The sequence below is a fragment of the Rattus rattus genome, chromosome 6 (genome assembly GCF_011064425.1).
Source record: "Rattus rattus isolate New Zealand chromosome 6, Rrattus_CSIRO_v1, whole genome shotgun sequence".
Lineage (NCBI taxonomy): Eukaryota > Metazoa > Chordata > Mammalia > Rodentia > Muridae > Rattus > Rattus rattus.
Window position 1 is genome coordinate 6,666,840 of NC_046159.1, and position 23,954 is coordinate 6,690,793.

General features: G+C 42.1%; 1 protein-coding gene across 3 annotated transcripts in view; it reads right to left on the bottom strand.

Moving 5' to 3' along the window:
- Positions 1 to 23,954, bottom strand: part of Dennd5b (DENN domain containing 5B) — a 124,060-nt gene that overhangs the window by 27,602 nt on the left and 72,504 nt on the right. For 2 of the 3 annotated variants that reach the window (XM_032905450.1, XM_032905451.1), the window contains 5 exons: positions 23,423 to 23,573; positions 18,318 to 18,411; positions 13,951 to 14,082; positions 11,976 to 12,128; positions 3,675 to 3,753 (listed from right to left, as the gene is read on the bottom strand). In XM_032905450.1, coding sequence (XP_032761341.1) covers positions 3,675 to 3,753; positions 11,976 to 12,128; positions 13,951 to 14,082; positions 18,318 to 18,411; positions 23,423 to 23,573 — 609 coding nt within the window. Of the gene's footprint in view, positions 1 to 3,674; positions 3,754 to 11,975; positions 12,129 to 13,950; positions 14,083 to 17,902; positions 18,412 to 23,422; positions 23,574 to 23,954 lie in introns of those variants that run through there. The other variant, XM_032905449.1, reaches the window with a different exon arrangement.

Here is a 23,954-nt window from a genome sequence, read left to right on the forward strand (position 1 = left end):
ACAGAGCAAGCCAGAGAACAGGAACAAGGAGCCAGAAGATTAGAACAGATCACCAGAGTTAGTCTGAGGCCAAGCAGAGCAGTTCAGTCGGAAGCTGAGAAGCCAGTTTGAACCAGTCAGCTTGGAGAGGAGTTTGAGCCAGAACGGCTGACTTGACCAGCCAGCCAGAGCCCAGAAAGAACTGGGAAAGACGAGCTTATTCAGCAGTGACATTTTAGAACCAGGTAAGATTGTATGGAGCCTAGACGCTTCCAGGACTAGGTCTAGGTTAGAAGACTGAGGCAATAAGCCTCTGAGACAAAAATTACACCAGGTTAATAAAAGATAATTTTACGGACTTTGAAAGCTATGTGGCTCAGGGCTGGAGAGGTGGCTTAGCTTTATGTGCATGTAGTGTTCTTACAGGGGATCCCGAGTTTGGTCCCATCATTCATGGTGGGCAGCCCACAGCTACCTACAGCTATAGCTTCAGGAGCTTTGATGCCCTTTTCTGGTCTCCAAAGACACACACAACCATATATACAATCACACACACACACACACACACACACACACACACACACACACACACACACACACTCTCTCTCTCTCTCTCTCTCTCTCTCACTCTCTCTCTCTCTCACACACACACACATACACACTCTCTCTCTCTCATACACACACACACACACACATTTAAAACACACACACATAACAATCATTTTAAAAATTGTGTGTGTGTGTGTGTGTGTGTGTGTGTGTGTGTGTGTGTGTGTGTGTGATAGGCAAGTGCTAGCACCTGCCTTTAATCCAGGCACTTGGGGAGGCAGAGGTTATTAGATCTCTGTAAGGTTGAGGGCAGCCAGATCTATACGGGGAGTTCCAGGCCAGCCAGGGTCACACAGTGAGACTGTCTAAGAAAACAAAAGCTCTTATCGATCTTACCGAGTCACTACAGCACTATTTGTTCCTCCATCACTGGCCCTTCATCAGTTTGGTAGTGCAGCAGAGGCCATGTAACTGCACGGGCCTTTGATGAGGTTTTCACTTATTTAGAATTTGCTAATTCTATCATCAACTGAGGTCACTGAAGACACCCATGACTCTGATTCCCAAATGAACCTTAACATTTGGCCAGTCAGAACCACAAAAGCTGCAAGGGTTGCCAGCAGCAGCTGGTTCTGACAGCTTCTCTGGGCACAAGAGTTGACTGCTTCTGTTTCATGTTAATTGGACCAGGCTGCTTTCCAGCACATTCCCATGAGTAACCACTTCTTAGGGTCTTATTCTCTTTTGAGATAGCCTTAAAACATACACACCCCAGGGATGGCTCGCACTCCTGCCCTTCCTTCTCCCACACGTAAGAGTTGGGATCACCGCTATGCTCAGCACTACTTTTTCTTTCCTTTTTCTTTCTTTTCCTAGTAATTTCTGCATTTTTCTATTTAGGGTAGACCTTCTGCCTATAAGTGAAGTTTAGAGAAGCAACTTTGGTTTTATGGTTTTATATTGTGAATAGCTACATATATTTCCTGTTAGATATATGACATAGACCAATGTACTTTTACTTTCTTTGTTTTTTTGGGACAGGATTTCTCTGTGTAACAGCCCTTACTGTTCTAGAATTCCCTTTTGTAGACCAGGCTGACTTCAAACTCTGAGATCCTCCTGCCTCTGCCTTTCTAGTTCTGGGATTAAAGGTGTGCACCACTCCCAGCTACTTTCACTTTCTTTATAGGAAAAAGGGAAGATGAGATGAACACAAGAGATCTGAATGTAAATCTGTATAAATACAGTTATGGCCAGAGACTGCTGAGAGGAGCCTCAGAGCAGTGCAGTTCAGCTCCACAGTGCTAGTTGTCTTACAAAATGCATTTAAAAATGAGGTTATTTACAAATAGACGTTGTAGGGTAGAACTATCTTGGGTGGGACAGTGAATGATCAGAAGTTGAGGATGAATGTGAGAATAACTTTTACTCCTCCCCCCCTTTCTTTCTGTTGTTTCTTTCATTGTTAGGGATTAAACTCTGGCTCTCACATTTGCTAGGTGAGAAGATGAGTATTTTTCCACTGAGCTACAACCTCAACTTGCAGTATTTTATTTCTTAGGCTGTAGTTAGCTTGTGAACTTTTTAAAAACCACACACACACACACACACACACACACACACACACACACACACACACACACACACACATTCTGTCTGTCTGTCTGTCTCTCTGTCTTTCTCCCCCCCCCATCCCTCTCTCCCTCTCCCTCTCCCTCTTTCTCTCCTTTGCTGGCTCTATGGTCTCTGGGTGAAAGTCAAAAAATAACTTTGTGGCATTGATGCTCTTCTACCATATGAAATCTGTGGGTCAAACTCAAGTTTTCAAGGTTGGCAGGGGAACCTTTGCTATAACACTAAGCCATATTCCCAATTCTAACTTTGAGTTCAAAATTCTTTTACAGCTGGGTGTGGTAGTGCTCTGACCTCAGCATTCCAGAGGCAAAGGCAGGGGGATCTCCATGAGTTCAAGGCCAGCCTGGTCTACACAGTGAGTTCCAAGCCAGCCAGAGCTACACAGTGAGATCCTGTCTCAAAACAATATATTTTTGAAACCTTTTATTTCTAATTTTTTGAAAGAATTTGTAATAAAAATGACTTTTAAATGACTTATTCACTATAAAATCTTCTGGGAAAAAGTCTCACTATGCAGCTCAGACTGGCTCAGAAATGTTGACTCTCCTGCCTCAGCCTGAGTACTGGGATTACAGCCATGTAACACCAAACCCAGCTAAAATCTCTTATTTCTATTAACTTCCTACTGTTAATTCTATATTATATGAAATAAATGGTTATCTTACATGAAGAAAATCAAGTTCTTGGCTGTATGATTCAAAGGCTGAGGCTCTGGGTTTGGTCATTATCACTGCCTAGAAACAGTCTTTGAGAATAATACATGCAATAGTTGTATCATTTGACCTAAGGGATCCTATATAATTCTGATTAGCAGAAGAATTATAATACCAATACCATGAGATGCCACCTATAAATCGAAGATTCTGATTCCGAAGTCGAGTGCGGTGGTGATACACATGCCTGTAGTCCTGGCTACTTTTAGAACCGCGGTGGAACTGCATCAAATTTGAGGCCACATGAGCACTGGAGTAAGACTCCCATTTAAAAAGGAAACAAGCTATGCAAAAGAAGAATATGACTCTTAAAGAGTCTTGGAGATAAATACTAATTTTCCTGGAGTTTTATTTATTAGTATAAGGTCCAGGATTTGATCCTGACAATGTAATAAAGGGTTATGAGGCAGAGCAGCAGATAAGGGCGCTTGCCGCCAAACCCGACTCTCAGGTCCCACGTGGTGGAAGAGGAGAACCAACCCCTCCACGTTGTCTCTGACCTCCACATACGAATGTCCACATAAGAAATAAGTTAAATGTAACAAAAGATACTAAGATTATTAATGACTGTCACAAAACTTTAATAAAAACGTCAGTATACTCTAACACTGGGAGAATATGCCTGTGTGTGTAGTGTGCAGCTCTTCACGATTGTCTTTGTCCTTTTATATCAGCATGACCATTTGGGATGGCTACTATCATTTTCTCTGTCTTACAACGAGGAAATAGAGCTCTATTTGGAAACAGTAACACCGCAATACATGAGATTGAAGCAATCTTGTACCAACGCCTTCTTACCTGGGGAGTCTGTGAGGTGTTCTTGTTTCTCTTCTCGATCCTGAAACTGGATCAAATGTGACCACAAGGCAGACTTCCCCTGAAAGTACAAGGCACATAAAATTTTCACTTTTATTTAAAAGGCTCTCTTGAGTGGAGGTAGTGTAATTTGGACTCCAAACTTAATGACTTCAGGCACTTCGATTACGAAATCTTAAAATAGTCTTACTTTATCCAGGAACTAAAGCAAGACAGCTTTGTGTCTCCACACTGGGAGAATATACTTGTATAGTTCTTCACAATTGTCAGACTACCTCCTGATCCATTGTCTTCCCTCTGTGGTCAAAATCCTAAGAAGTCTGGCTATACGCTGGTGAACAAGTTACCTTTAGGAGACCCTGGCTTTTGTCTTCTCTCTTCACATATTTAAACATGAATCCTAGTGTGTGTTTTCACAGCCCCTCTCTAACCCCCTTCCATGCCAGCTGCTGAACCCATTAATATATTTATCCCTCTTTGTTTTGTTCTTTTTTCCTGGATCCTGAAGATTTCTATACTGTCTGGATTATGGGATAAACATATTTGTTTCTCATTCTAAATAGATGCATAATTATCACCTTAAAAAACAATTTATCAAAAAATAATTTCTCAAGACCAGTGATATTTTATATTAGCTATTGAAAAGTTTGGCAACTCAGGCTCATCTATTCTTGGCTGTCTGCCCCACCCACACTGCCCCCCTACACTTTTGGTAATGCTGGAGATTGAAAACAGGAAATGGTTGTACAGTAATGCTGCAATACTGAGCCACATCCCCAGCCTCGTGTACCATTTTAAGTGTCTCATTTCAGGGGCTCTAAGAGTCTTCCTTTACTTTTCTGGGAATCCTGGCAAGAGCCAAAGGGAAGGAGCTAAGAAGGCCACGCAGTCTTGAAGAGTCCTGAACTTGGCTCATCTGTTGCTTAGTTATTTACGATTAGACCACCGTAATAACCTTGGAATTTAAAAATTAGCTGCATTTGTATATATTGATATATAATATTTTTAAATTTATGGATCAGGAATGAGGAAAGAAAATTAGGAAAAAAAGTTACCTGAAACAAAAGCAAAGAGACCATTTGAATTTTTCTACCCTGAATTCCTAAATAACTTAATAAAGAACTATTAGTTTTGGTTAGCCTTTTTTTCTGAGACAAAATCGCTCTCTCTGAGATCCACCTGACTCTGCTACCTGAGTAGTAGTGTGACAGGCCCCCAGACCTTGTCACAATTGATTCCATGATAGAAGTACTATTCAGACTAAAACTCAGTACATAGACAACTAACAAAACTAAAACAAAGGCTTAATGCATCAAAGTTTCCCACAGTTACAGCAAAGTCTTTGAATGTACTAACCTTGATTTTTGGCTTTTGGCCAGTTATTCTTGTTAATTGAAGTATGTCAACCCAAAATATAGTTACTGTGCTTAAAAGCTCACCCTGAGAAAGGCCTGGGGGCTATACTGGGATCCCGAAAATCAGGTATAGTAGCCAGCTAATAAAGATTTTCTATAGGCCTAAAGCCGTGTCTGAGCAGTCTTCTCTGGTGGACACCCCACGTTTCTGGAGGCTCCAGTGAGATCCCAGAGCAAGTCCTCAAGTCACTGGGAGTCTTGGAGCCCCCTTGGAGTGTGGTGGTCAGGGGACTCACGGGGTTTGCAACCTGAGATTTTCCAGGTCCCTAGAGATCCCTTTGATGAACCACTGCCTAACGCTTCATCTGACACCCTTATCTCAAAGGGAAACAAATTAGAAAGTCACCTCTTCTGTCACCTCTAGAGATAAGTCTGGGTAAGGTGCTGTGTGTCTGGACACATAGGAGAGGCCATACACGGTTGCTGATACAGTCCAGGATCCACTGAGATGTCACTGGATCCCTCTGTCTGTTCAGGTGTATAAATGCATGGTGGCCACCCCTGGGTGTTTTTACCGTGTGTCTCTGTGTGTCTGTCAGTTTGGTTTTTCTGTATTAACCAGTGGCTTTCTCTGGTGTACGATCCTCCTGTTATCTGGCTTAAGACCTGTGCCCCTCTTGTTGGGGATCCAAGTCCTACTGTCTCTGCCAGGTCACCCAGAGAAACCCTAAATCCTCTACCTGCCCCACTCTGGGAGCAGGACTGTTGCTTATTTTGTTGTTTGACTCCTGTTTATGGTCAGGGTTGGTCTCTAGGGAGGTGGGGGCAATCTGAGTGCCACAGGGAGGGGGGAACAGCTTCCCCAGGTGAGCATTCATTCCCTTTACTCTGCTCCATGCCTGCTCTAAGCAGCCTAGGGAAAGAAAAAAAGTTCCCCTGGGCTGAACCTGAAGGAAAAGAGAAAGTTCTACTCCTTTCTTTCTCATGATTCATATCTCCCTTTAAAGCACTGAACTATAACACCCACCATTCTCTGAAGAAAGTAAAAAAACAATAAAACAAAAACCCCCCAAACTGTCCCTAGCTGGGCAGGTCAATTGCAGCCATACAATGTAGTCTAGAACAGATTTTCCCTTTTGTCCAATACTGATGAAAAGACTTTAAACCAACTTTTCTAGGTCCTTTTTACAGTATTAATGACAGCTACTACAAAGATTCCCTTTGTCACAGTTGGCTCCACATAATAATCTGTCACATAATCTGAAAGCCACTGTCATCTCTGAGAAGACACAGATTACAGATACCAAGCGAAATTTTGGTGTCTTACCCTCTGCCAGAAGAGACCATGACCCTAGGACTGGCCCAACACCAAGCTAACCAGTTTGGCCACCTCCGGCCAGATTAAACACCACCCAACGACTTGGGAAACAAGAAGGGAAACTGCAGTCCTATCCCCTGGCCTGAGGAGACAGACATCCTGGTGTCCTGTCAGTCACTATGGAATATGCCTCACCTGCCTGTGAAGAAACCTGGGACCTCTGATTCTCACGAGTCTGATTCCTCCAGAAAAACATGTGTATAGCGTCTTAGACTTGAAAGACGCATTCTTCAGCCTCCCACTGGAAGAAGTGAATTAACCCATCTTTGCTTTTAAGCAGGCAGACACAATAGGAGGTTACAGTGGGCGACATACAAAATGCAGACTTCTGGCCCCTCTATCAAGGTTTCCTGGGAAAATAGATTACAAAGGGCACTGAAGGACTGCTGCGAGAGTTACAGACCTTGGCTACAGAATGGGCTAAGAAAGCCCAATGTGTAGAAGGCTTTGTATCTGGGCTACCAGGTGAAGGGAGGTAAGAGGAGCATGTAAAAGAGCAGGCTGAGCAAGCCTCAGGAAGCAAGCCAGCAAGCAGGACCCCTCCATAGCTGCTGAGTCAGCTCCTGTCCTGATTTCCTTTGATGGTGAGTTGCAATGTAGAAATGTAAGCCAAATAAACCCTTTCCTCCCCAACTTGCCTTTTGGTTACACCAAAAGAAACCCTAGCTAAGACAGAGCCTGTCTCAGAGTAGGATTCCTGACATTCTTTAAAATACCAACTCTAAAGATTAAAGAGACAGGTTCAAGAGTTCTCAGGTGCAGCTGGATGTTGCTGCCTCTGGATACAAGAGTTTGTGGAAATAGCAAGGTGTTTATACCCTAGAATAAGGGGAGGAGGGCACTAAGCCCCTAATCTAGTCTAAGACTAAGAAAATGCATTTGAAGCTTTTAAAAACAGCTCTGATTTCTGCTCCAGCCCTAGATTTCCTAGATGTTCCAAAATCTTTTCATCTGCTTGTCCAGGAAAGGAAAGACAAAAGGAGTTTTAACCCAAACTTTGGGAACATGGAAATGCCCTATGAACTACTTATTTAAACAATCTGACCCTGTAGACACAGGATGTGGCCTTAGACACCTGTCTAAGAGCTGTGGTGGCTACTGCTAGTTTAATAATAATAAAAAAGAAAAGCAAACAAGTTAACTCTGGGTCAACAAGATCTTACACTCACAGCATGGTTATGGCTCTCCTGTGAGGAACATCAGAATTCTGGCTGTCTAATGGCTGTGACCCAGTACCAGGCCCTACTCCTGGCCCACCACTGACTATCATTTGAGAAACGCACAGCTATCAATTCATCTACCCTCTTGCCTGCTATCACAGGTGCTCATCCAAGACTGTCAGAGAAAAAGAGAAAATAGGTATGTGGGAGCTGGAATGGTTATTTTACCCAAAACAATTTATACAAGTGACCAAAGCAACAACCACAAAAAATAAAATTAATAACAGCCCAAAAAATGACAAAAAAAAAAAAAAGAAAAAAAAAGAAAAAAGAAAAAAGAAAAAGAAAGAACAGGAAGGTAATGGCAAATACCTAGACTATCCAAGAGACCCAGCCTCCCTCTGAGTCCATTGCTAGTTTTCTCCTGTTTCAGTCCAGTGATACGTCTGGGTTAGGCAGATAGCTAAAGAGATGCTGAAACCAACATGGAAAAGACTCTACATGGTGATTTTATCCACTGCTACGACAGTGAAGGCAGCTGGTATTATCCCAGGGATTCCCAGATTCAGGTCAAGAAAATGGAAGCCACAGATGCTGCCAAATGAACACTCTGGACTACAGGTCCATTGAAATCAAGGTTTTATTGAGTCCACAGCCCTTCCATCCCCTGGCCCTCTACTTCCTCCTGAGTCTTGTGTTTTAAACTAGGGCATGAATGGAGGGTCACGGTCCAGCCCTCACTGCCCTCAGGAAGACAGATACGAGGAAGGTGCTGGCTGTGTGATTATAGACTAGCATCCTATATCACATCTTGCCCTTACTTGCCGATGCCTACTTTAAGTGTCTGTATAGAGAAATGAAAAGATAAGAAAAGTTATCACCTTTTGAGATAAAAATACAGAGTTTACAATTCTATGTATGTCCTACAGCTAGGCCCCCTAACTGCCTGAAACAAGGGAGTTTCCATTGCAAAACTTTGGAGTTACAAAACTGAGGCTTCCTGAAAAATTCCTTTTAAAAGATTCTACCCTTTGGAAAACAGGAAGAACCTGAGGAAACAGACTCTATTCCACAGGAAGGGACTCTGGGGACAGTGTATCAGCTAGGATTGCAGGTTATGCTTAGACACTTAGCCCCCATACTACATAGGGATAGGAACTAACCAGACTGTCAGTCACTGATGACAAAGCTCACTGTGACTGGGGCTGTCCGAATTAATGTTGGAGGACTTACAAGAGGCTAAAACTCGTCTAATATATAAAACTTTTAAATTAACCTATGCACTCACCCTTATTCTGATTCCTGCTATTCTGCCTTATGGGTTAATTCATATGGATAACAGTAATAGTACTGGGGCAGGGCATGTACTAATGGTTTGACTAAATGAGCTGCTCCTCCTCCTCCTCCTCCTCCTCTTCTTCTTCTTTTTAAATTGTTTTCTATGTGTAGTTTCGGTTGTCCTGGAACTCACTCTGTAGATCAGCTGGCTTTGGATTCAAAGAGATCTTCTTGCCTCTACCTCCCAAGTTAAAGGTAGGTGCCACCTCTGCCTGGCAAATGTGCCTCTTCTTATGCCTTCCAACTAAGTAGACAGGTTAATCAGGATGTAAAGGTACTAAACGTTTCTGTTTCTGAATTAAAACAAGAGTTAGAGTCCTTTGTAGAAATATGTTAATTCTATGCTACTTTATCAGGAGTAATGAGAGAAAGTCTTTCAATGGCTAGGAAAGTACCAGTCTCTGTTCTCTTGGTCCCCCTGGCTAACTACTCTGCTATCAGCACTGCTTAGGCCTTTAATTCTCATTCTGAGTGGATTAACATTCTAAGTGGGATTCTGCATCTTAAACTAAGACAGAATGAGTCTGGATTTGACTCATTCTCTAAGACCAGGAGGGAATGTAATGTAACAGGGCCCAGACCTTAGTAGGCCCTAGATTTTAGCACAACTAACTCCATAATCAAAGTGCCATTCAGGCTGCAAAACTAAAACAAAGACCCAGTCTATCAAAGTCCATGTTATGGGACAGTCTTTGAATGAACTAATGCTGCTTTCTGGTTTCTGTAGTTCTGCTTTTGTCTACTTGCTCTTGTTAACTGAATGTCAACCCAAGACATGGTTTTTATGCTTAAAAGGTCACCCTGAAGCCAGGCATTGGTGCTGCACGCCTTTACTCCTGCCACTCTGCAGGCAGAGGCAGGTGGATCTGAGTTCAAAGCCAGCCTGGTCTACAAAGTAGGTTCTAGGGCAGCCAGGGCTACATAGGAAACCCTACCTGACCTCCCTCTAACCCCCTACCCCAAAAAAGCTCACTGAGAAAGGTTCAGGCCTACACTGGGATCATGGTCACTCACAGTAGTCACCAGCTGGCTAATTGAGACTTTCTACTGGCTTAATCCACGTCCAAGCAGTCTTATCAGTGGACTAAAGACATGCACCACTGTGGTACCATGAAAGGTAGCAGGGTTTCAGTTAAGGCTTGAAGCCCCAGAGACCCTGAAGGGACAGTAGGAGCTTTGCCTGCTACTGGGCACCAGGCCCCTGTTACTAGCCACAGTCTCCCATAGATTTGTGGCTATCAGTCATATAAGGGCAAGGCCCCAAGCCCCTCCACATGTAGAGAACATGAGGTACCTAGAGGCCTGCAGGCTTAGCCAATGAACTTTCATTCCCAGACACTCCTACCTACAAAAGGTATTTAATATCAGGCTTATCCTGAAAAGTAGGGTATGGTTTTACACACCCACTTTCCACCATGACAATAAATGCTTTAAAACCATGGACTGACTGTCTCTTTTCAGCGGGATCCACTGCAGGGATCCAGAGATGCCCTTTGCCTACAGAGCCACTGTCTGATCTCCTGTAGAAGGAAGGCCTCTTTGCACTCCCAGCCACGACTGCCACCAAGCTCAAGCCAAGTCTGCCAGGACTATCCCTGCAGGACCAGCCAGAGCTCCCCCTGCCCCCTACTCCCCGCCCTGGGCTAGATCCGGCCTATGGGCCCCCACTCCATTCTCAGCTCTTCTGCAGCTTCCAGGGGCGCCTGGATGTCCAAGAGCCTGAGAACCAGGTGGCTCCAGCCTCTCTGCAGGCCCAGGAAACCCCATGTCAGCTCTGGCTGTCCTGCATCTCAGATTGTGCTTTCTGGGGTCTTCCCTATAGCCCAACATCCTCCTGGTGACGGCCGGCGTGGGTTAAATGCAGTCAACCCCCATGCCCTGCCTCCCCGAGGGGCCATGCCCTGTGGCAGAGCAGACATGGGACCAGCAAACCTTACATATCACCACACCTGGCTTGGTTAGCACATTTTTAAATCTGGACAAAAGTAGATATTTATTGTAATCAACAGAAGATACAATTTTTGTAACTGCTGGTGGTGTTCAGGAATTGTCACTCAAACCAATACTGATCTCAGTTAAACAAGCATAGTTTATTGAACATACACTACAATACTGGAAGGACTCATGTGTACAATTTTATGCTTTTCTGTTTGTTAGGAAAGATGCTCCTGATCACAGATTTTCCTTTTTCTCCTTCCTTCCCTTCCCCTCTTCCCTTCTTTCTGTTTTGAAACAGAGTCTCACTGTGTAGGCTTAGCTTAGCTGTCCTGGAATTTAGTTTGTAGACCAGCCTACTCCTAACTGCCTCTGCCTCCCAAGTACTGAGATTACAGGTGCACACCACTGTGTCTGGCGTGGATCCTGTTTCTTTTGCTGGAACTGAACGGCCTATGATACGTGTCTAATCATCTTGTGGGATCTTTTCCTTGTCACATTTCTCACTCATGTGTGCATATTAGAGGAAAGCTTTCAGGAGACACTTTCTCCTTCTACCATGTGGGTTACAGAGCTCAAACTCAGATGTCAGGTGCAGGCACCATTACTCACCGAGCAATCTTGCCAGTCTCATCCTTATCTCCTTCCTTCCTTCCTTCCTTCTCTTTTTTTTTTTCTTTTTTTTTTTTTCGAGCTGGGGACTGAACCCAGGGCCTTGCGCTTTAGGCAAGCGCTCTACCACTGAGCTAAATCCCCAACCATCCATCCTTCCTTCCTTCCTTCCTTCCTTCCTTCCTTCCTTCCTTCCTTCCTTCCTTCTCAATTGAGACAAGGTTTCTGTGTAGCCCTGGCTGTTCTGGTAGACCAGGCTATCCTTAAACTCAGAGATGACCTGCTGATGCCTTCCAGATTAAAGACACGCACCACCACTGCTTGGGCTTCTTTCCTTTTTTTTAGGACAGGGTCTCACTATGTGGACCAGGTTAGCCTCAAGCTCACAGAGACCTACCTGCTTCTGCTTCCTCAGGGCTGGGATTAAAGGTGTGATTCCTTGAACAGACCCGTGACACGCACACGTCGTTAAGTGGCAATGCGAGCAGTAGCTCGAGTCAGTTACCTGCTTGACCAGTAAGCCGTGGCTCCAAATCCTCTCCAGAAGGTCACACAGGCTGGCGATCAAGGTGTTCTCTTCCAAACCAGTGATGTTTGCTTCTCCATGGCCCAGTTCCACTGCTTCATGTCCCATCTTCTCTACCAACATGCGTTTGGTCTAAAACATTATGTGTGCTTATAAATTGCCACAGCAGTGAAACTCGAAACCAAGGAACCAATTCTAGATCTCGCTTCCCCTCATTGCAATTCTAATTACAGATTTTCCAGTCACAATTTCTTAACCTGGTGGTCAGCTGGTTGGAGTAATTTTATATCTCACTATTTTTTTAAAAAGATTTATTATTTTATGTATATGAGTACACTGTCGCTGTCTTCAAATACACCAGAAGAGGGCATCAGATCTCTTTACAGATGGTTGTGAGCCACCATGTGGTTGCTGGGAATTGAACTCAGGACCTCTGGAAGAGCAGTCAGTGCTGTTAACCACTGAGCCATCTCTCTGACCCCGTATCTCACTATTCTATAGTTTACTATTATGTCAGAGAAATGGAAGGGTACCAACAAAACAATAAGATAATATTTGTAAGGCATTCTCATGTTGAAAAAATATTACATATAATTTAGATTATTAGCTTCTGTAACAGTATAGGTATCTTCAACTTCTGAAATTGTCTGGAATCTAGAAAATGCACTATCTGACACCAGAACCTTATTCTGTCACCATAGCTTACCCTTTGCTGACTCTAGCCTTGACAAACAAAAGCGATCGCTACTTAAGCCAAAACTACAGCAGAAGTGAGCAGCTCTATGCTCTTTCTTTTCTTCCCTTCTTTCCTTCCTTCCTTTTTGTCTTGTTTTTCTTTTTTGGGAACTCCCTAGTTTATATGTGAACTAGGACCACCGCCTCCCCCTTTCTCTCTTTTTTGCTCACAAAGATGTACTAAAAAACCAAAACCAGTTTCAGGTAAATAGTTTTCCACCTAAACTGGTCTCGCACATAAAGTGAGAAAGCAGCTCCTCTAGGTGGGACCCTGACTAACTCACTAGTATATACTGATATTGAAAACAGTGCTTTTATTGACTATGATAACAAGCTACCCCGTATAGATGTAGTTTTGTGAATCTATGTCATATTTACTGACCTATAACATAGTTAAGATCTTTTCCCTTCAGCACATACCACATGTATGAGCACAAGCAAGGCTTTACGCAGGTATATACACAGGCACAAAGTAACATTCTTCGTATAACTTACAAGTGGCTTAACATCATGCTGAAGAGGAAGACAAGGGCTAGAGAGATGGTTTGTGAGTAAAAGTGCTTCTACACATGCCTGACCATCTGAGTTCAGATCCTGGGAACCCATGTAAAAGCTTGTTCACATCTGCAATCTTGGTGCTACTACGGAATTCCGGTCTGGGATAAAGCTCATGGCCTGCTGTTTTGAAACAGCCAAGGTTGTGGCAAGAAAGAGGTTGCCTCAAAATGAGGTGAATGGTATGAACTGACTCTGTTGTCCTTTGATTTCCATGTACACACACACACACATACATACACACGGCACGCACGCTTATCCCAAGGCTCCCAAGACGTCATGAAAGCTTATGACTTCAGTGAAGAGCATATTAAGTCTATGCCACAAAAAAGGTTTTCTGGGGGGTGGGGTGGGGTTGGAGAAGTATCTCAGTGGTTAAGAGCACTGGCTGAGGACCTGGGTTTGATTCCCAGTACCTCATGGTAGCTCACAAGCATCTGTAACTCCAGTCCTAGAGGATCTGACGCTCTCTTTTGGCCTTGTGGGCACTGCCCACATGTAGTATACAGACATACATCCAGGTAAAACACCCATACTCATACAAAAATAAAATAATAAACTTTCTTTTTAGGGAAGCTACAGGCACAAATGGAGTTGACTCATCCCATCGTATCCACACCCAGTGTAAATACGACTGCACACTGTCTGGCAGCAGTATACGTACCTTCATTCTGCATTCTTTCAATAAGCCTTCTACAAATTTCCAGTTGGTTTGTGCAATCACAGCAGGTGAGAGATCTGACAGCTTCGGTTGCCTCAGGTTTTTTCCTAAACTTCGTGCTTCTTGCATATATTTCTAAAAATCAGGAATATTTTAACGTATTAAGATCATATATTCTTTTCTACTTGTAACTTACATATACAAATACAACAAGCACGATGTAAAATAAAAGCCGTAAGTATATGTGTATAACAGCAACTAAGATTTTAGTGCTCTTGATAGAAGGCAGAGGACATGTGTACTCCTGAAACCAGTTAACTCTTGTGAAAGGAGAGTGACAGAAACTTTATTAAGTTGAAATGCACTCAAAACCAGGAGTTTCACTGAGTTTAGTCACCAGAATTATTAGTTAGGAGCAAGGTAAGAGTAAAATATTTAGGTGTTTAGTCTTGTCTGAAATGGAAAAATGGAGTGGTTCTCAGGTCACTGGCTTCCTCTGATCCACTTCTCTCTGCAGAGACTTTAAATCCCTCAGTCATCAAGGGCGTTACTTGCCACCCAAACCCTTACCTCTAATAAAGTTTTGATAGTACCAGAATTGTGTTGAAGTTAATTTTTATGACCTCAATCAAATCAGTCTAAGGATGATGCATCTCATTGTATGGTGTTAGCTCACAGAAATGTGCTCCTAACACGGGGCTGGGATAAGGTGAGTGGGAGGACTCTAAGATGTTTGTATAAAACCTCCCTTGCTTTGTTCTATAATCCATAGTATTATGTCCAGCCTTCTGTTGACTCTGAGGAGACAGACAGACAGACAGATGTACACACACACACACACACACACACACACACACACACACACACAGAAAAAATTCTAAGGTTCTTGAACTTTGTTTAGTGAATTTCCATAAAAGCCAAAAACAGGGAAAAGGGTATAGCTCAATTGGTAGAGAGCTTTCTTACTATGCACAGGTCTTGGGATCAATTCTGAGCACCATGTAACCATGTTTGGTGGTGCATACTCATGGCCTGGACACTTGGAAGGTGAATGCAGAAGCATCAGTAGTTCAAGGTCACCTTGTTTACAAGGCAAATTTGAGTCCAGGCTGGGATACTCAAGACCACATTTCAAAACCTTAATAGCAAACAGGCAAACAAGCAAACAGAACACTGCCGCCCACATACCTTGTTAGTAGAGAACTATGTTTTCTGTGCTTGTATGCTACCTGAAAAACCTCATCTAGACTTTTGCCCAAGATCTCAAGATCTTTGCTCAAGATCCCCAAAGATCCAAGTGTCTTAAGACTACATTTTTGAAGAACTGCTCTAAATAATATATATTATATACTATCTATCTATCTATCTATCTATCTATCTATCTATCTATCTATCTATCTGTCTATCTATCTATCGATCTATAGTAAAACTAGTATTTTGTTGAGGGAGAGATTGCAAGCTAGTGAACTGATACATCTGCAGGCACAGATGTAAATCCATCCTTATTATCTTAAGGGGAGAATCTGATACTGTAGAAGATGATGTGTAAAATCCTTCATATTCTTTAAATGTATGAGAATTTGTTTCCCCTTTAGAGGAAAATTAACCTGTTAAAGCTGCTGAAAATCTTACTGATTAAGTGATCAGTTTCTTTCAATGTTCATGACAAAAGGCAATATTAACAGAATAATAAAACCTTTTCCCAGTCTAATAATTTAAAGAATCACCAAAAAAGCAAATGAATTCTCCAAATAGCAGTTTCTTCAGCACCTATGCGTACTTGTCTGTTTTAAATACTATTCAAAGGAAAAAAAAAGGGGGAGGAATTGAGATTGAATTTTCAAGTAGATGTAGGAAATAAAATCATTTTCAGAAAAATCAATCTGAGCTACAAGGCAGCATCCCTATGTGAGAACTCTATTTTCATTTACGGACAGGATCAAAAACTAGATATAAAGATTGGTAAAAAATAGATTTTTAACATTTAAAGAGCTTTCCCACTACTTCAATTGTAGAGTGCATGGTTAGCATGTGCAAAACCCTGATTTGATCCCCAGCACCATATAAAAACTGGGTGTGGCGGGGTTGATGAGACAGCTCAGTAGTGCTGAGTGTGTACTGATTTTGCAGGAGACTTGAGTTTGGTTCCCAAAACCTACTTAGGACAGTTCACAATGCCTGTAACTATAGCTACAAGAGATTCTGGGCTCTTTTCTGGCCTCTGAGGGCACTGCATTCACATACACATACCAAGACAGACAGACAGACAGTCTCTCTCTCTCTCTCTCTCTCTCTCTCTCTCTCTCTCTCTCTCTCTCTCTCTCTCTCTCTCTCACACACACACACACACACACACAGTAAAAATACCCAAAACAAAACACCTGAGTGAGGCGGTGTCCACCTTTAATCCCAGATCATGGGAAGCGAGGCATGCAGAGCCTGTGAGTTTGAGGTCAGTCAGTAACATGGTTGATATCCTGTCTCAAAATGACAACAACCACCCAGAAAAACCAACCAACCAAAGGTGAAGCAATAAGCCATTAGGGAATATATGTGAAACTGCAATCTTGTTCAATAAACACGGAACTAAATGCTCTTTAAAGAGCAGATTATTAGGGGTTGGGTTTAGCTCAGTGGTAGCGCTTGCCTAGCAAGCCAAAGGCCCTGGGTTCGGTCCCCAGCTCCAAAAAAAAAAAAAAAAAAAAAAGAGCAGATTATTGTAAATGTAAAGGAATAACATAACGAGGAAGAGTTGTAAGTCAGAGTCTTAGGTGAGCAGCGGTTAGAGCAGACTGCTATGCACGACTAATGGAAGAGACCTGAGCCTGGACATCAGGAGTCCTGTGCTGCAGGCTCAGCCTGGCCTTTGTGTGCCCATTTAACTGTGGGCAGATTTCTTGCTTGTCAGGTAAATTACGTCACGTTAGAGAAGAAGATCTCAAAGGCTCCTCTTAGCACTAATACTCTTTGACAATGAGTGAGTTTTCTGAAACACAAAATGTAGACCAGGAGATTAAAGTAAAATGGTACAGAGATTAAAGTAAAATGGTACAGAGACAAACATCTAGCAAAAGAAAAGCTGATATTCAGCCACTTCTGCACTTGTGGAAAAAATGCTTAAAATAAGAAAGAATTATAATACATTCTTCCCCAACTTACGAAAAGCAATTTGTTACTGAGGATACACACACACACACACACACACACACACACACACACACACACACACACGTAAATATACACATACATAAATACACAAAATAAATACACATACATACATACATACATACATATCCCCAAAGACTCAGGACTTGAATGTCACTTTACTGTTAACATTATAGAATTGCTTGTGTGAGTACATTCCAACACAAACAGGCACAAACAGGCTAGATGAATTGGCAGAGATCAAAACATGCCACATGCACTCTTATGTGTGGGCCATTCAGGCAGGAACTTCTTGTGAAGCACTTTCAAGGCAAAGGACATACCAGGCAGCATTCAGAGAAGGACTTTTTAGGAAGCCGTGCAGGAGGAGTTGGGCCCTGATCCCACTCCCAGAATGCCATGGAGTTCTGGCAGACCAAAAGTTCCCCGGAAGGCTAAAATGATGGCGATGTTTCAATGACAGAAAAGTAGAAAAAGGACAAGAAAGGAAAAAAAAGAAAGCAAAAATAGAAAGAAAAGCAAAACCTGTGTGCACACGATACAGTCATGGCAACAGGGGCGGGGCAGCAAAGGAGAGGCAATGAACAGGAAAGGCTTCAGCTCTTATGAAAATGCTTAAAACCACACATGTATGAACACAATCACAGAAAAGTGAGGTTTGGAATGACGCTTTCTGCTGTATTTCTACACATCTGAGCTCATAAAACGGTTAACAGAATTTCCGATTGCATTTTCTTTTCATTACAAGAAATAAAATATTATTATTAAAACATAATTTGAATTTTATTTTCAATGAAGACAAACAGCATATTTAATATAAGAACACTTCTAGCATATCTAAAAATGGGATCAACAAACCAAGGACAGAGAATATGTTAATGTATCTTTACTTACCCAGCCTAAATTATATTTGAAACTTAGATAGAGGTGTATCTCAATATCTCTCCCTCCAGGAGACCTACTGACCAGAAATGCACCCTAATAAAACTTCCGTATAATTTAATACAAAGGAATAAAGCCCTGTCTTAGATGAATAAAAGGATAAATCTGGAAAAGTATTTTCTTCTATACTTCAGTACAAAAATGCTATTTTAAAATATGGACGAATTGCTTTTAAAAGAACTTGAAAGGCTATGCATAATGACGCCTCCTGGAGAGTTCTATGACCACTGCACAGCAGTGGCCCAGGCAGCCAGACCACCTACCTCCCGTAGGTCACTGTCCAGCCCAATGTGTTCAGCGTTCTGGCGAAGGCGCTCTTTCCTGCGCTGTGCCGTGGTACTTCGACTCACCCAGCGACTAGGAAGTAAATAAACCCAAAACAACGTAGGTTTATAAAAATAGCCAAATAAAAAAGACATGGAATTTATTTTCTTAAAAACAGAAAGAATGAACCATTCTGCACAAGAGGCAGCCAACAGCTGTTTTTTCTTCCCTCGTTAGCTTGTTTTTTCTTTTGAGTCTTGCTGTGCACTTTAGTCTGACCTTGAAATCATGATCCTCCTGTCTCTCGTGCTACCATACCCAGCTCTTTCAATCAATTCTCTTCAAAATATGTTTAAAGTTTTAATTTCAGACACCATTTAATTTACCCATTCAAAACACTCATCTAATGGGTTTTTGGTTATGTTCACAACCATCGCCACAACTAACACTTTTTAAAAATTGAGATTAAGGACTAGAGAGATATAGCTCAGCAATTAAAAGCCCTGGCTGCCCTTTTAGGACCAGACTGTGGTTCCAGCACTTTATTGGGCAGCTTACGTCCACCTGTAACTGTAGTTTACAATGATCTAATGCTTTTTTCTGGCCTCTAACAGCCACATGGCAGGCACTCTCACAGACACATGCACACAAACATCTAAAATGAATGAATGAGTGAATGAATGAATGAATGAGTGAATGAAAATTTAAAAGGAAGGTACTGAATGCTAGATACTTTCTAAACCTAAGTTTCTTTTGTGTCAGGGAGCTAGAATATGATTACTCTGGGTTCCAGAACTGTATGACTGTGTTTCTATAAAATGATGGCCTCTATTATATGATACCTTATGAAAAACATTACAGATGGTTGTGAGCCACCATGTGGTTGCTGGGATTTAAACTCAGGACCTCTGGAAGAGCAGTCAGTGCTCTTAGCCACTGAGCCATCTCCCCAGCCCTGAAAAACTTAGTTTTTTTTTTTAACTTGTTTTTTAAATAAAAAACATTTTCATTTATTTTTATTTCACATGCATTGGTGTTTTGCCTGTGTGTCTGCCTGTATGAGAGGATTGGGTCCTCTGGAACTGAAGTTACAGACAGTGTGAGCTGCTATGTCGGTGCTGAGAACTGAACCTGGGTACTTTGGAAGAGCAGCCAGTGCTCTTAACTCCTGAGCCATCTCTCTACTCCTAAATCTTAAACATTTCCATCTAATGTGTGGATACCCATGTCTTGTTACATTAGCTCTTCCGTAACTTTATTCCCAAGTTCAGACTTCATATGCTTTTCTTTCTGTTCTGGCCTAAGACTCAAGAAAAATCATACGAAGTACTCCAAAACTACTGCCCTTTCCTCCATAACAATCCTCTCCCTTCCAATCTTGCTCAACAGCTCAAATCATGGAGAAACTGTCCTTGTCCCTTGGTCTCATGCCATACCAGTTCCCAGTTCCCAATTTCCTTTACACCACGAGCATCTACATATACCTCCATCGACTCTATTCTCAACAAAGACTTTTCATTTTACCCTAAGGGCCACCACTCAGCTGATGAATGTTGGACAAAATGTAATTTCTACAGCTTATTCTTATAAAAAGTACATGGCATAAATAGCTCACAATAATAACTACAATGTAAATTAATAGAGAAAATGTACAAAGGCCTAAGTGCAGATCTTTGGCTCAGAGGCCTTGAAAATAGCACTGTGGGTGAAGGAGCTTGCCTCCAAGCCTGATGACCTGCTGAAGTGAGAAGAAGGCTGACTCCCGAAGGCTGTCCTCTGGTCTCTGCATGTGCACCATGGCATGTGTGCACTCCCCCAATAAACGTAATCTTAAAAAGGTGAAATAGGGGTTGGGGATTTGGCTCAGTGGTAGAGCGCTTGCCTAGGAAGCGCAAGGTCCTGGGTTCGGTCCCCAGCCCTGGAAAAAAAAAAAAAAAAAAAAAAGAAAAAAAAAAAAAAAAAAAGGTGAAATAGTACTGCCCCCAAAATAGCTGTTAATACAAATTTCACAGGGACTGAAAAAATGAGGGTTAACCTAGGCACAGGGCACATGTCTATCTTTTGGGAGAAGAGACAAGGAGACAATGTATTTATTGTAGGCTATCCTAAACTACTTGATAAGATTTGGTCTCAGGGGCTAGAGAGATGGCTCAGTGGTTAAGAAGAGCACTGACTGCTCTTCCAGAGGTCCTGAGTTCAATTCCCAACATCCACATGTTGGCTTATAACTATTGGTAGCAGGATCTGGTGTGTTTGAAGACAGCTACAGTGTACTTTTATACATAAAATAAATAAATCTTAAAAAAAAAAGATTTGGTCTCAATAAAACCCAAACTAAATCAACTAACCAATGAAAAATATGAAATCCACTTCTCAAAACAAATTAGAGTTTGAGACAAATAAGACAGTGTGCTACAAATAAACACTAAGAATATGAAAAAATATAAATATGAAACAAATATATCCTATTTAATTTTGTTTTGAAAACAGAGAAATGAACACTGTTTAAGAAAATGACTGGGGCAGTGAGTTCGGGGCTGCAGCACTGCCAGCCGCTACACAAGCACTGTGCCTCAGAGCAGGGTGCCGGTCCAGCGACCAGAGGCCGGATGGTATGCAGCGCGATGACAGCTAAGGGAGCAGAGCTCCGTGAGGACAGCCATGCTGAGTAGGGCTGGTGTGGCACTGCCCACTAGGCTGGGGCTGGCCTGCCAGCTGCTGGTGTTGACATCTGCGCTCTCCCCCTGCTGGGAGGAGATGGGGGAGCAGAGCACCCCGCCTTGGTACGCCCTAGTGCACAGGTGGTGCCAGGGTAGTACACAGCAGCCTGGAGCTTGGGCGGGTCCTGTGCCCCTCGCCCCCACTACCCACTCCTCAACCTCGAGATCACCCTGACTGAGCAACAAGATATTCAAGATGAAGAATGGTTTATTTTCTGGATTAAGCCTCCTTGAAAGACTTCTGTGGTCCATGCTGCCACTGAGACCCTGCTGATACCTGTGATCTGTGCTGCCAATGGCTGCCATTGATAAGGAAGCGTCTTTAGGTGGTACTAATGAATGCAGACACATAATTGAGAATGAGAGACACTGAAGGCTTATGTCACAACTCTCCACTCCCCACACCCCTCCCAAAAAACCCAGTCCAGATAGGAAGCCATTGAGAACGTCTTTAACAACTGTGATGAAGATGTTGAACTACAGCTCTTCACAGCTGATGGCTTCTGCTGCGGGTGGAGAAGGACTCAGTTTTCCTACAGGAGATGGGCACTGGGTGTTTGACCATGCTCCAGTGAGTATATGGGCAACATACATTGGACTTGGTGTTTTTTGTTTGTTTTGTTTTGTTGGGGAGTTGGGGGATAGGGGTGGAAGGATGTGGAAGGGTGGGGAGGTAAACCTGGGAGGAATGGAAAGCAAATGTAAACAGAGTGAATTATATGAAATTCCCAGAGAGTTAATAAAAATATTGTGTTGGGAGAAAAAAAACCAACCAAACTTCTATAGAGCCCATATCTTAAATAATTTTAAAAATTAAATCAAATTTTATTTTCTGTGTATGGATAATTTGCCTGCATATGTGGCCACACATGTTTGTGATGCCTGCTGAGGCCAAAGGGTGTTGCGTCTACATCAACTAGGGTTACAGACAGCTGTGAGCTGCCATGCAGGTGCTGGGAATTGAACCCATGTCCTCTGGAAGAACAGTGAGTGCTCTTAACTGCTGAGCCATCTCTCCAGGCTCCATCACATAATTATTTTATATGCATTATTAAACCTCATTCATTCAGCATAATTTTAACCAGTGCTAACCACAGCTGCAGAAACACTACAGACTGTGTTTTATTTTCTAAGGAGTATATTAAATCTTTGGTAACGGTTAGTCAACCATTTACAAGTTTAAATCCCTTTATCCTGAAATTAGATCTGAGATTTTTTTTTTCTTCTAGAAATAATTTGTCTGAAGTCTAATGCTCAAGCTTTGTGACGTGGATAACTTTAAGATTATATATACAGTTAAGAGTAAAAGAATATGTCTATAAGATTCCAGAACCTTCTGTCTCAGTTAGGGTCTTATTGGTATAAATAGGTATCATGACCACAGCAACTCTCACAAAGGAAAACACTTAACTAGGGCTGGTTTACAGTTCAGAAGTTTAGTCCATTACTGTCATGGTGGGAAGTACTGGCAGGCAGTACAAAGAGGGAGTGACTGAGCCTGGCTTTAGCTTCTGAAACCTCAAAGTCCACTCCCAGACACACTTGCTGCAGCAAGGCCACACCTCCACGTGAATTCCTTTTCACAGTTGGACTTAGCCGAGTGGGGTTTTGCCCTGACTTCGATGCTCCCTTTATTCCATTAAACATCATCAGGAATTTCTTTGTTCTGCTTATCTTCTTGAACACAGGATTTACCTGCATCTCACTTCCGAGTGCCCTCTCTCTCCTGTTCCTTCTCATTATAGATCTCCGTGAGAGTGAACACTAATAACCACACTACAGAGTTTATACTAGGTTGTTTTGACGTTTCCTCTGTCCAAAACTCTTCAATGTAGCCTCAGGCAGATTTTTTGGACAAGGGCAAACAGCAACCACATTCTTAGCCAAAATATCACAAGAACAATCTCTAGGACACATACAAATAACCTTTTCCTCTGAAACCTCTCACAAATTAAAAACAACAAAAACAAAAACAAATGTGTCTATTTACAGCTCTATTAAAAAAATCTGTTTTTTTAGAATCTTTTACCTAACAGGATTAGAAGTTAATTCAATTTAGATTAATATGGTCTTAAAAGATGTAAACAGGGACTGGAGAGATGGAGAGATAGCTCAGTGGTTAAGAGCACCGACTGCTCTCCCAAGAGGTCCTGAGTTCAAATCCCAGCAACCACATGGTGGCTCACAGCCATCTGTAATGGGATCTGATGCCCTCTTCTGGTGTGTCTGTTGTGAAGATAGCTACGGTATACTTATTATATAATAAATAAATACATCTTTAAAAAAGATGTAAACAGATAAGATATTTAATGCTCACACACTGCCTAGTTAACACTGTAGAACCTTCTTTCATTCCACTAATCACAAATAAAACGCGTTCTTACTTGTTATTGGCTGGTCCTGTCGCCAAGACATCAGACTGTAACTTTGGAAAGAACCCTTGTTCATATTTGCCTTGACCGATTTTCATATCAAGTAGATGTGGGTGGATTGCAGTGTGGTCCATTTTCATCAGTCGTTGTTCAATTGACTGGGCTATAAATTAAATTTAAATTAGACACATTTCAATCCTAAAAACATACTGCAAAGTACACTCATGCACCTACAGAAAACTCAAGTCATCTAGACACTCTGATACAGTTTTGTTTTTTGTTTTTTTTTTCTTTTTTCTTTTCTTTTACATTTGAGACAAGGTCTCACTTTGTAACTCTGACTGTCCTGGAACTCATTACAGACTGGGCTGGTCTAGAACTTACAGAGATCCACTTGTCTCTGCCTCCCAAGTGCTCGGATTAAAGGATACACAATTGTTTTTAAATGGGAAATTCAATATCTTTAACCAAAATACAGTTCTAAGCACAGTACTAAAGATTAAGACAGCAAACAAGACTCTTGAGGTAAGACAGTAAAGGGGAG